The sequence below is a fragment of the Cyprinodon tularosa genome, unplaced genomic scaffold (assembly GCF_016077235.1).
Source record: "Cyprinodon tularosa strain WSP-4 unplaced genomic scaffold, ASM1607723v1 ctg429, whole genome shotgun sequence".
NCBI classification, from domain to species: Eukaryota; Metazoa; Chordata; class Actinopteri; order Cyprinodontiformes; family Cyprinodontidae; genus Cyprinodon; species Cyprinodon tularosa.
The window spans coordinates 695,001-707,177 of NW_024039151.1; the positions used below are offsets into that span (position 1 = coordinate 695,001).

Here is a 12,177-nt window from a genome sequence, read left to right on the forward strand (position 1 = left end):
TTTTGTCCTACTTTTACCTTTTCCTGTAAACATGTACACAGCTTGTGCTCTTCTACCCCTTTCCTGCTGTCATCAGCTTAACCTGCCAGCATGTTGGGTTTACTGCGATTGCATAAAGCAGCAGCATTACTTGTAATGAAATGGAGTTTCATTTCCAACTCAATCCTGCACAGGGAACTGTGTACAACTGCAAGTGGGCAAGTGCTTCTATTTGTTTATGTTTCTGTCATGTTGCAACCAGAAGCTTCAAATTCTGAAAAATGTGACAAACCTATAAAAAAAAAAAAACTCCAATACAATCACTTAAAAAGTCTCCTTATCAGTGTAGGGTCATTTAAAAGCAGCTGGTCAGTGAAGGCTTCAGAGATCTATGAGAGAACAAGAGTGAATAATCAGCATCATGAGGATGAAGGAACACATTTAACAGGTGAGGGATTAATCTGTGGAGCAGTTTGAAGTATAGGCTAAGGTTAAGGAACAGGATCTCTTAGACATCATGGGGAGCATTGGTAAGCATGGTAAATTTGTAATCGTAGCTGTGGACCGCCACCTAAAACACATGAAAGGACTATTTGTGCACTTCAGAAATCTGGACTTTATAGAAGATCTGCAAGAAGAGCCACTTTTTAATTTTTAAGGGATGCCATACAATGACCCGATCATAAAGGGGCACGGGGAAGATGTTTTATTCAGAGGAGAACAAAACATACTTTTTTGTTATGTTTTGTTATTTTACCAACAAACATAAGAAATACTAAGTGTGTAGCATTAAAACTTTTAATGAATTCTGCCCTCCAGCCACAAAGTAATGTATGAAGTTTGAGGCAGTTTAAAGTCATACTTCTGATCATGTCAGAAACCAGGCATAAGGCCAGCTGAGAATCTGTGGCAAATGGATGTTCCTGATTGATGCTTTCCATCAACTCTGCTGAAGCTTAAAGGTACGAATTTTTGAAAAGACCTGCCCTCTCCACTTAAAAAAAAGAAAAGAAATGCACATGCACAACCCTGTACCCGCTCCAGAGAGGGAACGCCTATTAAACTTGTGCGAGAGCATACACAACCCATTTCTCCTCGTGCATGCTCTGTTTAAAAGTTTCTGTTTGCATTAGTCATACAAGGTTACTTTCCAAGTTAAGATTTGCAGTTCTTCCACTATGTCAGACTCACCACCGGTAAGAGAAAACGGGGACGAGAACGTAAGGCGGCCTTACGTAAATATATCACCAGAATGATTGACAATTAGGAGGACCACTTATTTAGAGGATCTACCTGGAAACAGAACACCCTCCACTATACCTGTAAGCTGTTTTGTTAAGAATAATATTTCAGATTTCCTGTCACTAGATATGAAAAGCTGGAGACACCCCAAAAGACTTATAGACTGTAGCGAAATAGAAAATATTCAGGGGATCTGAGTATATTTCTATTTTTATTATTATTTAATTATTACATTTTGAAATGCAATTTCAGGTTCTCTCAATATTACAGTTATGCCCTACTTTGTATTAATCATAACATAGAAATAACTTGCTGCTTTCTTATGGTGATTTTACCTAGCAGAGAAAACTAACAAGTCTTACAGCTTAATTTCTTTGTCTCTGAATGCTTCATGGTGGTTAAAGCTTGTGAGTCTTGCTTATCTGTTTACAATAAGGAACATTTCAGTTGGTACTGTTGATTAAAAAGCTGATCTTTCTGGCTGCCTTTCTCTGAAAACCTCCAGCCAGCCATGCATAGCATTAGTGCATGACTGCCTGTCACTTCGGTGGCAGGCCTGCTAAGCCAATTGATCTTCCTTCAGTAAATCTTCTAAACTCTGTTTTGATTGACAGGGTTATGGAGGGTGATGAGTGCTGCAATACAATAAATAAAAAATGAATGAAATTATTATCTAAATGTATCACTTGTTTATTAAGAAAGTGTGAGCTGTATTTGTCAGAGGGCGGGGCTAACTTTGATTCTGCTGAAGTCTTCTGCTGGCAGTTCCCACCACGCTAGACAACAGCAAGCTCCCTCACAAGTTTATGGATTTGCTAACACAAATTTCTGTGAATAAATTGCAACACATTTTTAAAATTATTTTCTCCTTTTCCAGTGATATTATTAACTTTGCAGTGAAAAAAATCCCAGGATGCAGCTGTCTTATTTTGCTCTGTTAGAAGCAATAATCAGACGCCAGGGTTTCTATGAGAGCAGCCCTTGTCCTGCCTCCTTTACTTTGATGGCTGTGTTACAGTCACGGTGACTTCAGTGCAAGAACATGAACTAGTTTATTAAATCATGAAACAATTATATTTACCTCACTGTATTTAACTGAAGTCCATACATTTAATTATATATTTATTGAATAAATTGTGTATTTATTTTCAGTTTCAATAAATTAATGACACATTTCATTTATTTCTTGAATTTTGGCACTCGTTACCCTCCACAGTTAAGCTCCATAATTCTTTACTGTTTATTTAAAGTGATTAAGCCAAAATGAAGAAAAATCATCTCTTCGAAAATCTGTAGCATCTTTTTAGTCCTTCTTTCTCTTCTCTCCCTCCAGTTAAGTACCATTCAGGCCTCTATGGAGGAAACCACAGCAGCAGCAGCAGCAGCTCTACAGCCAGCAGAGGAAATTCACCAATTATGTGTGAGCGATGTCGGGAGGCTTGTCATGGAGAGGTGGTGCGTGTCAAGAACACGCACTTCCATATTCACTGCTTCACCTGCCAAGGTAAAGAAAAATCCTGATCTTTTACAATATTTTTGGTATATTTTCTCTCAAACGTAGACAAAATATGCAATACTTTTTTTTCTTGGAGTGATTCATTTCTTTCCGTTTGTAAAATAATACAACTCAGTTTGCATGATTAAATATTAAATTATTGCCAGTACTCAGACAAGAAGGAAGCACCATAGTCGGATCCATATTAATGTCTGTGCTTAATACAAATGAGCATACGTCAGAGTTGAAAGTCAAACTTGAAAACAAAAACAACATGCAGTACATGCCAAAAAAACAAACAAACGGAGAAGCATTAAGAACTGTAAAATATACATATAAGAGGATGAAGTTGAGGGTAGGAAAATGATTCATGAAAGACCTTTTTTCATCAGAAAAGATCCCAATTATAATTTAATGAAAAATAAGAACTTACATTGTTCACAAAGATAAATAAAAGTGGCAAAAATTAAACCTGCGCATAAAGAATCTTTTATCAGACAAGTGATTCAGTCTGGATTTGTTTAGTCCGACTGCTCCCTAAAAGAATGGCGGTGTGGTTGATGAGCGCTATAAAAAAAGGGTCCCTTCTGTCATGATTTTATCTAAAGCTCGGACCCACATGCAGTGAAACCAAACAGAGAGACACAGATGAAAAGTTTAACAGGTTTTATTGAAGAGATTCAGCTCGGTGCAGTGTTGCTCTGAACTCTGCTTTGCCGGAACTAGAAGGTGAGGGGAAGGCAGACTATTAGTTCAGGCTCAGTGGGAAATTTCATTCGTTGATTTGAAGAAGAGGATCTGGTTGATTACTCACGTTTCCATAGAAGTGAAGGATCTTTGAGTCCAATCTGTGTGGTTTTTTTTCCTGAGTTTGTCTGATTCGGTGGAGGGCGGAACAGGGTTTACCCAGAACTCGGATGGTGAAGGTGAACGGAGACGCTGATTGCCACTCAGATTTCCTGCTGTACTTGAACGGGTCGTGGTGAAGATGATTCCCTTGCTCAGAGAGTAATTTTAACGTCCTCTCAAAGAGACTGGATCCAAACCTCCTGTGTGGATCCCTGGCTCAGTTTAAGGCTCAGTTGATCCCTCCTGGGAGAGGAGGTCCGAAAAGGTCCAGTTTGCAGGATGACTTCCTGCCGAGAGGCAAAGACAAAAAACAAAGTTAAAACTTAGGTAGATAAGAACTCGGTCTTACTCAGCGAAAACTCAGCTTGGCTAGAGTACCAAAAACTGGCAAACACTCTGGCGTTGAGGTAGTGGAAATCAGCAGCTTAAGAGCACTCCGTTAACGAGGTAACCGTCAGTAGGTGTGTGAGGAGGCGGACCGTAACGAGGCGCCTCCTGTTGGTGGAAGGGAGACAAACACAAAAAAAAACACACAGACAGGAACCCTGACACCTTCTGTTAATCAAGTATTGCATGGCACTATCTGGGTGCAATGATCACCATACTTTTGTTCCATTACCAATGTTTAAGTCTCTTTTTGCAACAGTGGAAATTTTATTTTAGCAATCTTTATCGACTTTGCAATCCCTGTAATGAGGACGAGGCACATCACAGTCAACAGACAAAGCTGATGATAAAACAAAGCATTATACTGTGGGGATGTTTCTTTGGAAGAGGGTACAGACAAGTATTAAGTTTGGAGGGGAAGTTAACTTTACAAAAAGACAATGACCCTGAACATACCCTCAAAAACCTAAGAGCGATAAGTATTTAAAACTTGTGTTCAAACGTGAGAAAGTGTAAGTTATTACAAGTTAGTGTCATTGAAGTCATACTGCAATAGAATTATTTTTTGCAAGCGACTGAAAAAAGGTTTCCAAAAGGTTTATATTAGTAATTTTATTGTTTACCTATAATTCTCTAAATATAAGTATGACACAGATTTAGAGCCCCTACAAAAATTCAATTTGTGAACATTATTGCCTTTTCCCTTAGTCTGTATTTCTTGGTTGAGCTAAATAGATGGGACCAAACACAGTAAAAGAGGTCTGGAGTCAGCAGCAGGTTTGCGGTGCAGTCAGCAGGTTTCCACCCTGAAGTCAGACTCCAACCAGCTAACCTTCTTTGTAAAAGCTGGGCCTTTCGCAGTCCCAAAGCGAGCTGCAAGACAACACAGCTTTCTTTGTTTGATCTGCAGTTAACATCGCTCCACCGCTCTTGGTTATAAAACACCAAAGACGGGGGAATTTCTATTTTTACATAAAACACCAGATTTCATCTCAAACAACGCTGCTCGCTGGGGCTTTTAAAATGTAATCAGGGCTGACACTTCTATTGGCTGTTTGTTTGAAAGAGGAACTGACTTGTCAAATTAAGTTTTTGCTTAAAAGATGCATCTCTTCCTTGTGATAGGAAAAATCTTTCAAGCTTAATGATAGCAGGCTAATGGACTTGGCTCTGTGGGCATCAACTGATTAAATGGAAAAGAGGGAAATTGTCAGTAAACAGATATTTCTGTTTTTGTTCCTTCATTACTTATTTTTCCCCTGGTTTTGTGCAACTCCCTGCCTTTTTCCTGCCTTAGATTCTCAGCTTTTGTTTTGAGTGTTAGTCAAAATGCAGTCTTGTTTTCTTGTTGTAATTCACACAATTATATTTAACAAACAAATAAACAGGAAATTGTGTAGGAGTTGAATTTCCTTTTACGGAAGCCCTGAAAGCCAAGAGAGAAAATAAAATCTGGAAAAGAAAAGTTTTTTTTTCTTTCTCTTGTATTATTTTCTGCCTTAAAAGGGCATTAATACTGTCTCTGTCCATCATAAATCATCATATCAAAGATAAGTTATTTTAAATCAAAGATAAAGTAATTACTTTGACACACAGTTGCTGTTTCATGGCATCTGTAGATTACTGTAATTTATGGTAAAAATAGGCACATCACATTGCATATTCAGTATAGGGTGACCAAACGTCTGTATTTCCCGGGACATATCCGTATTTCACGTCCTGTCCCGGGCGTCCCGGGTTTTTTTTAGAAAGTGAGGAAATGTCCCGATTTCACTGCGCACGACGCTCCGTGTGACGTAATCCCTGAGCCGCGTCAGTGCGGGCAGCCCTGTTCTTAATCAGAGGCTCTGTTTGAAAACCTGGGCTGCATCCTCCAAGGACGCGGTCTACCTAGACTGGATCCTTCAAAGTCCGTTAAAATAAGGAGGCCGGAAGTGTTTTGGCTGTAAATTCGAACAGGTCCTCCCTTCGGCGGGTTTTACCTGCGTATGCTCTGTTGCTTAGCAACCGTGAAAGTTGACACACAAAGCAGGAAAAGAATGAATACCGAGGTTTTCAAAACTGTTTGTTTATTTATTTATTTTTTTTAAAGTTAAAGTGAACAAAGACTACACTCACAAGAATCCAGAGTGGAATAAAGGTTCCAACCACCGGGAGCAGGAACAAATAAAATCAAATATAATGATATAAACCTTAGTCAGTTAAATAACCTGCTGCTGTCATTCTGCACATCTCTGATGTTGCTGCTATTTTGAAATACCCATTACTGTAAAAATGTCCATAGCTGCATATTGGTTATTAATTCTCCAGTTTTATATGGTTAAAACACTTTACAGTATTTTATTGTTTATATTTTAACCCTTCCCTATTATGTTATGTCATTTTTCTAAGGTCCTCATTTGTGTGACTATTTTCAATAATCTTTCTGCTGCTGTAAATTTGCCCATTGTGGGACAGTAAAGGGATTTTCTATACTATAAAAAGGTTAGAAATACATAAGTAAATCTAAACAATGTATGTACAAAATATATCTGCAAAATCTCTAATACTCAACAACAAAAAATACTTAGTTAAGCATATTGTGCAAAACAACAATAAACTCCTATCAGATTTATAGTCCCCACCCTGCAGATCTATTAGAATCTGTCCTTTAATTACAGCCAAACCCATTTACACAGTAACAGATAAAAACCTTTAGATAAATCAAACATTACCGCCACATATCTGACTCTATAACCATTAAAACAACTATTTTCATTCATTTCAGTCGGAACTATTCACAGAGTTGTATTATATTAAACTGAACTTCCAATTTTCACCACTGTTCTGCGCCAAGTAACATTTCCTCTGATCACGGAGCAAATCCCGATGATGAGACATTTGTTCTTTCCATCAACCCCCCCACCCCGCTCCAAGGTGTCCTGGTTTTCCCAAATGAAAATATGGTCCCCCTAATTCAGTAGGAACCCCATGAAGTCTATAAATGATTTAATATAGCATACAAATCCATAACAACAGAATGAGTGTGTTATTGGAGCATAATAATACTGTTGTCAGATATTAATAATATTACGCATTCGCAAACACACACACACACTATCTGATAACGTGCCAAAAAGTGCTAAACTGATGATGTACATGTAATATACACGCATTAATTACATTACAGCCATTTCTATGGCGCAACTCCTTGAAAGTGGGGAGTACCAAGATGGCAGCAGATGACTTCGGTGTTTTCGGTCTATCAACAATCCAGTAAATAAGTAGAGATTAGTGGGCACAACAATTAACTTTTGGCCACTAGTGGCACTAAACTTTTAACTGCCCATATTTATAGATTTATGTCTGTATACTAGGAGCAAAGTGTTAACAGTCTAATAATAATGTTGAGAGAAAAAAATCGGTTTCATATCTGGTTTCCTGTGCTAACAAATAAACTTCTTGCCAAAATCGACTCTTGTTTTCCCTCGCGCATGATCCATTTCACGTTTTCTCTTTTTAGCCTGCTCAGAAGGTTTAAACATTGTCTTCGCATCAGCCATGACCAGTAGTCCAGCAGGTGGACAAACATTAGAGCAATAGCCTTAGCTCCATGACTATATTAGAGCCGGCGGCCGTAAAGCAATGCATTCTTCAAGGTCAAATGATCAGGCCAACGACGGCGCGTCTTCTCCCAACTTACATGGTGGGTATTTCCAGAAGTGAGCCCCCCTTGTTGCATTGATAGTGTCAAACTCTGTATAATGGCCTGAAGAATCTTTAAAAATAACTCATATGCATAAAATCCGTAGATCACAGAGTCCATGGTGTGCCTTGTTAAGGATATTTCAGGTTTTTAGTTTTATGTAAAACAGTTGGAAGTAGTCAGTAACCCCTAAGAACCTCTCTGAATATCTTTGGTTCCAAATTATCTTTTGGAGCTCAAGCTAAAGGCTGGTTTCACATTGGCTTTTGGTATGTCTAAAACTATTTCAATATCAAACATTATATTAGTGTTTACAAAAATACTTTTTTTTATAAACATTTAAATGTTCATTATTTTAGCTAGATATAAAATGAACATTAATACCACATATTTTGGTTTTCAAAGCCTAAAAAAATGTGACAGGCCATGTCAATACCATGAGCAAATTTACCAAGAGTTATTTTCAGGCATACATCCTGACAGGGAAGATTCTAAGTTTTCCAATTATGTCAAACATGTAAAAAATAAATAAATAAATAAATAAATAAAGAAGATATGAAAGAAGATATGAGAAACAAGCCTTCTAAGTTCTGTTATATTTACCCTGCAAACCAGTTTGCAGGGTAAATATAGCTATGTAAAGTTGTTCATTTAAATATGTCATGATCCTGCCCAATGTGGACTTTTTCTTTCTGTTGAAGTTTCTTTTTGAGTTTTCATTTGCATTTTTATTTAAGTCATTCTGTGTTTTCTTGGTAATTGCTTATTTTCCATTTTGGGTTATAGCAGTTGTTCAAAGGGAAAAGTTTTCTTTTTTTTTCTTATTTTCCTTCATTTGAACTCTTTTAATTTTTTACTACTTTACTTCTGTCATAAATACATAAAAAATGGATGGATGGCTGGATGGATCCTAACTTGAAAAAGTCAAAGTACTTTTTAAAGGCACAGCATTTTCTATTTTCAATTATATTTAAATGGGACACTTATTATACTTTATTTAACTAAAGAATTAGGTAGGCTCTAAAGACTTTCTTTGAATCATTCATCCATTATGTAATGCAAAAATTAGTTGGGGTCATATAAGTAAACCCACTTGCAATAATAAGGCTAATTAGAGAGTGACAGGAATGCAGATGTATGTTAGATGAACAGATCAATAACCTCATTGATATCTCCCTTGGGTCCTTCTGTCTCATCCCTTTACTTTGCTGTCTGCTTTCCTTTCACATCACAAGTGATGCGCTTTAACCAATCTAATATCCTCCCTGACTCTTCTCCCTTCTCTTATCTTTTATTTTACACTTGTTTGAAGTAATCCTGTCTTCAACTGCATACAGCAGTCATTATAGATTAAAAAATATTTACTTCAAGACTAATGACAAAGCAGATTCCAATCCAAATGCTCCCCTCCTGAAGAAAAAAAATATCAGTCACTCCAGTTCATCTTAAAAATTATTCTTACTAAAAGGTTTTCATAACATTTTCCAAACCACACAGACTGCTATGCATTGATGTTACCTTGTACGTTTTTTTTTATGTTATTTAATAACTATGACTGACATTTATAATGAATAATGTATTATTCGAATTAAAGTTCATTTAAACACAAAAAGATTATGATTTTGACTATATGCTAGCAGGCTTTGATGATCTTAATTAATTTGGATTATCAATGAAAAATTATTAACTTAATTTACCATGAAATATGGACATTTATAATTGAAATTCTTGAAAACAACAACAGATGTCTCTGTACGGTTAAGCTTTTACCTTAAAAGGAGTAATTCTGACCCTTAGAGACAATTGATCAATGATATAAAATGACCATAGACAACCACCACATTCTAAACTCAAAGTTATTAAACACATAATTCAGAATCATATCAGACTAGCGGACATTCAGAATAGCTTAATTTGTCAACCAGTCCAGAGTTTGCACAGGCCAGGTACTTATTTTCTGTGTGCCTTGAAGTCTTGCTGATGCTACACAATAGCAAAACCAGACAGTCATATTCCTGGTCCTTTCTGCATACAACTTTCTCCAAGATTATATCATTTCACCTGAATGCAGGAACTGCAGCCAGCCTGCGATCCTGTTCAGATAAGTGGAAGTGGTGGAAGCTATGGATGGATGGATGGATGGATGGATGGATGGATGGATGGATGGATGGATGGATGGATGGATGGATGGATGGATGGATGGATGGATGGATGGATGGATGGATGGATGGATGGATGGATGGATGGATGGATGGATGGATGGATGGATGGATGGATGATATATTCACACAAATGTTGAAAATGGGCTTTTGTTTTTGATACCTTGTAACATAATTGACTGTTCTATATGTTAGAGCTGGTTGTCTTTAATAGCCTAGATCAGGGGTCACCAACCTTTTTATAAATAGGAGCTACTTCATGGGTACCGAGTCACAGGATGGGCTACTAATATTGACATATGAACTGGAGGAGTCAGCGTTCACCTAAACTTCATAGATAATAAACATATTTCTATTGTTTCTTTATATTTCTAAATTGCTTCTAGATATTGTCATTTTGAAATCCCTGTAAATGCTTATTTGTTTAAATTATTGATATGATGAAATGCTCTATTAATGATAAAACATAACAGCAGCAGAAAAAAATAACATTTCAAACTTAGTGCACTGGTGAGTTGTTCTGTTTTCATAAGATGCTGAGGGCACCCATGTGGTCCTTGAGGGCCCCTTGGTGCCCGCGAGCATCACGTTGGTGACCCCTGGTCTAGATTAACTGCTTTTGACAATAAACAATCCACTTTCTTCCTTCAAATCAGTTTGCTGTAACTGAGATGTAGGTCATACAGGCTAATCTTTACTGGTAACAGTACCAATTATTATCTACTGTAAGGTTACTGCTAAATTTAGTGCATCAGTGAAAATATGTAAAAGTAAAAAAATATAAACCTATGTAGAGTAAATGGAGGAAAAAATTAAAAGCTCCAAGACAGATTCTTACACTTTTGGGTCACAGACATAGTCCATGGCTCCAGGTCCTAACGGACTCTGCTGTTCAGTTTTGGGGGTAATTTTTTTCCTAATTTTCCTAATTGTCCATTAAGTATTACCTATTTTAACAGCATTAGATGGTTTGGTGTACATGCTGAGAATCTCAAATCCAGGACAACAGATGGGGTCAGCAGAACCTACACTGTCCCATGGTCCTGATTGAAATGTCTCTGAAAGAAGCGTCCAACAGTCCTTTGACCTATTTGAATGTTAAACCTCAGTCAGCAAGTTCATGTAGCAGCAGGAACATTTGTGTGGACTGTTCATAAAAAAGGAAAATGTCATGTGACTGAAGGGACAACTAGATTTTAGCAAGCAGGGATATTGTTGGTCACATTCAAGGCGTTCTTTGCAGTGACATTTCTTACTGTTAAAGCTATAAAAAATACATTTTTATAAAATTTTTAATTAGTTTTAATGATATCGCCTTCAGATTGTTGTAGTGAATTGAGAGATAAGAGCAACAGATTTTATGGTTATTAAAAACAGATTTGATCAAATATGTGATTTAGTCAAGGTAATTATAATTTGTCTATGTTTTTATTCTTTTTTAAATGTATTTTTTGCCAGTACTGAGATGAAATTTATCTTTAAAAATGTTTGAAGAACAGTATTGAAGTTGCTTTTAACAGTAAAAAAACAATCAAGACATTCCAGACAAACTTGAGCTAAAGCTTAAGCATACATTAGTTTCTTTATTAGCTTTGATGCATAGTTTTTTTTTGTAGTTTTAAATGCATCATAGAAATTAGATGCTGCTTTTGTTTAGTATTCAGTCACATATTTTAATTAAAATGTATTCAGTCTGGAGAAAACATGTCAGTCTAAATCAGTTTATCTTTGTTCATCCTACAAATGGAAAGTAACTAATTCACTTCTACATTTTAGTGTTTTGACAGATGAAATAATGTGAAATAATTAATAAACTAATTTGAAATCTTCAATTTAAGCTTAAGGTTTGGAGTTAGAATGTTTTCTAAACCTCTAACATGTTATTATAACAGTTTTAGAAAGAGTTGCTTGGTCATAAAAAGGGAGACATGTGTATGGATTTTGTTGGGAAGGGAAATTCTAGCTGAGAATCTGAAAACCAAATGTACCAGAGATGCCTCCAGAGAGGCCAAGTCTCAACAGCTCCCCCTTCCACATCTTAATCGTTTTCCTCTTAGACATTGATGAATGTGTGAAAGCTTTCAGCTGGATGAAAAATGATGAGGCGGATATAGCTTCAAATCTCAAATGTACATTTATAGACAGCAGAAGTAGGAAGTGGTACTTTTATGTGGATTTGTTTTAAAGCCACTGAATCTGTTGACTTTTTGTGCACGTCACATGTAATACAGTATATAAATGGGTTTGCCAGAACAGCATGAAACATTGTTCCAGGAGCTTTAATCTTTTATGAGTAAAGCTTTAGTCCCAAGCAAGAAAATAAAGGTCAGAATGACATTTCAAAGTTGTGTGGAAGCAGTCATTCTGTTTTGGATGTTGTC

General features: G+C 36.6%; 1 protein-coding gene across 2 annotated transcripts in view; it reads left to right on the forward strand.

The window, feature by feature from the left end:
* LOC119792704 (actin-binding LIM protein 3-like) overlaps nt 1-12,177 on the forward strand; it is a 68,833-nt gene that overhangs the window by 1,610 nt on the left and 55,046 nt on the right. For both annotated transcript variants that reach the window (XM_038299452.1, XM_038299453.1), the window contains exon 2: nt 2,555-2,725. In XM_038299452.1, the coding sequence (XP_038155380.1) occupies nt 2,555-2,725 (171 nt within the window). The remainder of the gene's footprint in view (nt 1-2,554; nt 2,726-12,177) is intronic.